This window comes from Nelusetta ayraudi, unplaced genomic scaffold (genome assembly GCF_046127955.1).
Source record: "Nelusetta ayraudi isolate G7.1 ecotype Tasmania unplaced genomic scaffold, CSIRO-AGI_Nayr_v1 ptg000135l, whole genome shotgun sequence".
In the NCBI taxonomy this organism is placed as follows: Eukaryota; Metazoa; Chordata; class Actinopteri; order Tetraodontiformes; family Monacanthidae; genus Nelusetta; species Nelusetta ayraudi.
This window is the reverse complement of record NW_027466185.1, coordinates 5262828-5267500: the sequence shown is the minus strand read 5'-3', so window position 1 is coordinate 5267500 and position 4673 is coordinate 5262828. Positions and strand designations below refer to the sequence as shown.

The 4673-nt window shown below is 45.5% G+C and overlaps 1 protein-coding gene across 2 annotated transcripts in view; it reads left to right on the top strand.

The window, feature by feature from the left end:
• The window catches only part of mkln1 (muskelin 1, intracellular mediator containing kelch motifs), a 28955-nt gene that overhangs the window by 21503 nt on the left and 2779 nt on the right, over nucleotides 1-4673 (top strand). For both annotated transcript variants that reach the window (XM_076012050.1, XM_076012049.1), the window contains exons 13-17: nucleotides 1144-1291; nucleotides 1734-1848; nucleotides 2756-2895; nucleotides 3556-3658; nucleotides 3969-4023. In XM_076012050.1, the coding sequence (XP_075868165.1) occupies nucleotides 1144-1291; nucleotides 1734-1848; nucleotides 2756-2895; nucleotides 3556-3658; nucleotides 3969-4023 (561 nt within the window). The remainder of the gene's footprint in view (nucleotides 1-1143; nucleotides 1292-1733; nucleotides 1849-2755; nucleotides 2896-3555; nucleotides 3659-3968; nucleotides 4024-4673) is intronic.

Here is a 4673-nt window from a genome sequence, read left to right as displayed (position 1 = left end):
GTGGGTTAATTTACTATTGAAATGCAGTGAGTTTTTTGGATTTTGCATGTGTGCAATTTGAAGTTTTTTTTCATTTATAATATGCGTTGCTTGTCGCAAAGTGGGTTTGGGTCCATATGAAAATGTTCACTGTGTAAAAATGTTCACTTATGTTGGCCTGTGGCTTTGTCCAAGTGTTCACTTTTAGCCCCACTGTGTGTTTGAGTTTGACTCCCCTGGTTTAGCGGGAGTTGAGCGTGTTATTTCACGTGAGCGGGTTCTCTGCTGCCTGTTGTGAGGACGGGGAGGGCGGCCGCAAGCGTCTCCATCGTGCCTCCGCCCCAACCCATTGGCATGGATTGCCATGCCAACGATAGTCAAACAGTTTTCTTTAGCGTCACCGCACTGCCTGGATACTGTGTTTGTTTGGACGGGTGGGGGTGGTGGGGGTTTTGGTGCTCTCGGCTGTATTCCGATTAAAAAGGCAGAACGGATCCCTCCAAGCGTCGTGTCCTCAGGAACCAATATTTACTCCCCGTACCGATTAAAGGTCCAGTGTGTGAAATTCTGAGAAGAAAACGCGACATCAAGTGGTTACATTTTAGATTGTAGCGTCTTTCACTCTTCCCCCCTCTCCCGAGCCTGCCAGTGAACTACGGTGGCCTGCGCACCCAAAGCTGGACACCTCGTCCACCTTCTTCTTCGTTGGGTTTATTTGAGGACTCCAGCGTTCACCCTGAATACCAAACTCGCTGTCAGGCAGCTGGATTGTCCACAGCAGGCTTCCTTAGAGATATGGTGGTGCAAGGTGGCAGCTAACTGGAAGCAACACCCTTGATCTATGGCTATTATTAGATAAAAATAAGAACTGTTCTAAGGGCAGGAAAACCAAATGACTTCTATTGTACTGCGAGTTTACACTTTTCTGAATGTATTTATGGACAGTACATTAAGCTTTCACCAATATTAGAATCATGAATCAGGCCAGGTTTTACACACTGGACCTTTAACGGGGAGGGTGATGGAGTCACAAGCTCCGTGCCTCCAATCTGCTCACTATTTATCATCACACTCTTTCATGTTGTCTTTGTGGTAATTCATCTCCGTTAAACCGACGGTAGCCGGTCTCGGATTTGAAACCTTCTCTGGTCTCCGCCCCTGCAGTCCCGATGACGGGCTTCACCCAGAGAGCCACCATCGACCCGGAGCTCAACGAGATCCACGTGCTGTCGGGCCTCAGCAAGGACAAGGAGAAGCGCGAGGAGAACGTCCGCAACTCCTTCTGGATCTACGACATCGCCCGCAACAACTGGTAGGCGCTCTGTGTTTGTTGCCGCCGGGGGAAGAGTTCTCACACGCACTCACAGGAAACACTTTCTCACACACACACACACACACACACACACACACACCAGCTCTTGGTTGCCAAGATCCCTCACCACATCAAATAACCGAGAACACGCAGTAAAACAAAACATTCATGCAGATTATCTTTTTGGTAATTTCGGACCCCTTCACGCTCCGTCGCCAGGGAACTGCATGTTCCAGATGTGTGTGTGTGTGTGTGTGTGTGTGCGTGTGCGTGCAGCAAGTGTCATGTTTGGATCGGTAGTTGTGAAAGAACAGGCTGCCGCCCTCGTTGTTCCAGCGCGATTGCTGATTTTTTTTTCTCCCTCACAGGCATCAGGAAGTTTTCTTTTGTCTTTTCGGGTTACTTAATTTCCTTGCGCGTCTTTGTGCGTGTGCATGTGTAGGTCGTGCGTGTACAAGAACGACCAGGCGGTGAAGGAGAACCCCAGCAAGGCGCTGCAGGAGGAGGAGCCGTGTCCGCGCTTCGCTCACCAGCTGGTCTACGACGAGATGCACAAGGTGGCGCTGATGTTAAAAAAAAATAAAAAATACTTTGCCGAGCAACGCTTTGGACCTCGGCTGTCCAATGAGATTGATTTTATTTTCATTTTCATTAATTTACAACATATGTTTTCCCACCCACCCCAAAACAACACAAACTAAAGCCCAACAAGACCCACAATGTTAATTAATGACAAACAAGACGACAAAACGAACCCCAACAACATGTCGTGAAATATAATCAATGTGAATGCATGTACGCCTGCATCATGTATGACCCAATTCCCTTCCCCTCTAGCTAGTAACTCCATGTAGCACTTCCTCATCCAAACGTCCAGAACAATACTGTCCATTTAAATTCTGACATTATACTTTTTCTGTTTTTACCAGAAATTTCTCGAGAAAAAAAACTCAATAACCATAAAAATAAAATGAAATAAAATGGATACATAAATAAAAGAAGCAGAGCATAAAGTATTTCAGATGAGATTCTTGCACCGTCCATTTCGAATAGTCAAGCTGTTCAGTCACTCACACTTCTGGGTCGGCTCTTTCATTCCTTCCACGAGTGAGGGAAAGAAAAAATAATGTCTTTCTTTTAGCACTGCAAATGAAAGAATTGTTTAGTGAAAATGTGACTTTTTGGGGGAGGGATGGTGTGATGCTGGAAATGTTTTTAAATCATTGAGTCGAGATGTCACAATCCTCCAATGGATACCAGTTGCTTTTTCCTGATTTCACTTTGAAATCGTCTAAAGAGAATTTGTATGACACGGGCACGCTGTTTTATCCCGCTTGCTGTGTTTTGCTCTCCTGACCTCAGCAACAGCAAAACTATGTGCGACGGCTGCAGCTTGCAGGCGAGTCGACTCGTCTCGGTGTCTCTTTGGTTTTGTAATCGGTCCGCATTTTTCATACTTTTTAGGTTCATTACCTGTTTGGCGGCAATCCCGGCAAGTCGTGCTCTCCCAAGATGCGCCTGGACGACTTCTGGTCCCTCAAACTGTGCCGGCCCTCCAAGGAGTACCTGCTCCGCCACTGCAGATACCTCATCAGGAAGTACAGGTGGGGCACGAGCGCCCACTTCAAGCCAAGATCACAGCATTTCTACCTCCTTTGTCAGATAGTAAAAGCAATACATGTCGAAAGAAATCAATTCCAGTCATATTTCCACGTTCAGGTGCATGTGAGCGCTGAGAATACCTGAGCACTCGTTTGTGTGTGGTAGGTAGTGAACCACGCTCAGTTTCTGCAGTCTGGGGTGGAGGGGATTAGTGCCTCCTTCCAGTAGCCTTGATCCAGGATTAGAAGAATAAACTCACTTTCAATGCGCACTGTGTTTAATCCCAGTGTTAGGCTTCTCAAATCTAAACTTCCTTTTTTCTTTTTCTTTTTCTTTCATGTTTACACGTCGTGATAGGAAGTTCCGAGGAAATTCCGAACTAACTGATGTGGAATTATAAATTGTTACATTAAACGCAGAGAGTCAAAGAAATTTTTTCCTCTTTTCTGTTTGTTTTGTTTTTGGAAGAGATGCGTCACGTGTTATGTAATGCGTAACAAGCTATTGCCATGGAGACGCCCCGAACCCCAGCACATTAGGCATGATGTAGTGTGCGTCTGTTGCCCTCTAGTGGCCACTTCTGCAATAGCAGTCAAATCTGTGTGTGAATGCCCAATAGTGACCGTGTTGTTGTTTTTTGTTTGTTTTTTATCATTTTCCAGATTTGAGGAGAAAGCCCAGTCAGAGCCGCTGAACGCATTAAAATACCTACAGAACGATCTGTCCCTGACGGTGGACCACACGGACCCGGACGAGACCAAAGAGGTACCCAAACACCTCACATTTCTGCTTCCCTCGTGCTTGAACTGAATGAACGCAGCAGTCAATAAAGGAGTGCAGGTGGCAGAGTACCTGGAGGAAGCAGTAGACGGAGCCGGTTTTCCCAAGGTCTACGATCTCTGAAGCCTACGTCTCCCACAATGCTTTGTGGGGCCTTCTTTTGTTGTTGTTTTTGCATCTCAGAACGTGAGCACCGGTTCTTGTACAGTGGCGGAGGGGAAAAGCTGCATGTGAGACTTTTAGAAACTCGCTGTCCCCACCTGTTGGCTCCTCACGCTTTTGCCTTGTGCTTCAGTTCCAGCTCCTGCCCTCGGCCCTTTTCAAGTCCAGCTCCGACTTCATCCCTCTGGGTAAGAACTCGCTCGCTCGCTCGCTCGCTCAGCGACCACAAGACACAGGACTCTCCATGGCAATGGATTTACATTAGGTGCAGCTGTACGCATCGTAAGAAGTGACTTCTGGGACAATGTAGAGGACTTTATACGTAGAAAAGACTGTCAGACCTTGCATGGAGAGCTTACTCAATGACAAATGAATAGAGTACAATCAAAGCATTTATTAATCCCACATTGGGGAAATTTGTACACTTCCAACAATGATAAAGTGCAAAAGAAGGAAAATTATATTCACCAAAGAGAAATAAAATAAGATTTTTATAGAGTAATGAAGGAAAAGCAAGATCTTTACATTATACGGACAGTTGGATTATTTTCAAAGTTATGTTCAACATATTGTTGTATAAATAAGTGTAAGATGACCGATTAAGAATCACTCAGCTGTTTTTCAGCCAACCAACAAGAACCTTTTTTCTTACATAACAACACGCAGTGAAACACAATGGCCACAAAGTTGTCGTTTTTTTTGTTGTTGTTTTTGCGTTAATCTGCTCTGAATTGACTTGCGTCACTTTTTGCTGCTCTCCGTCGCTACATGAAACACATGTTTTCTATATTTAGCAACATACTTACTATACATTTTTTCCTCTTCGCCCTCCCTCCAG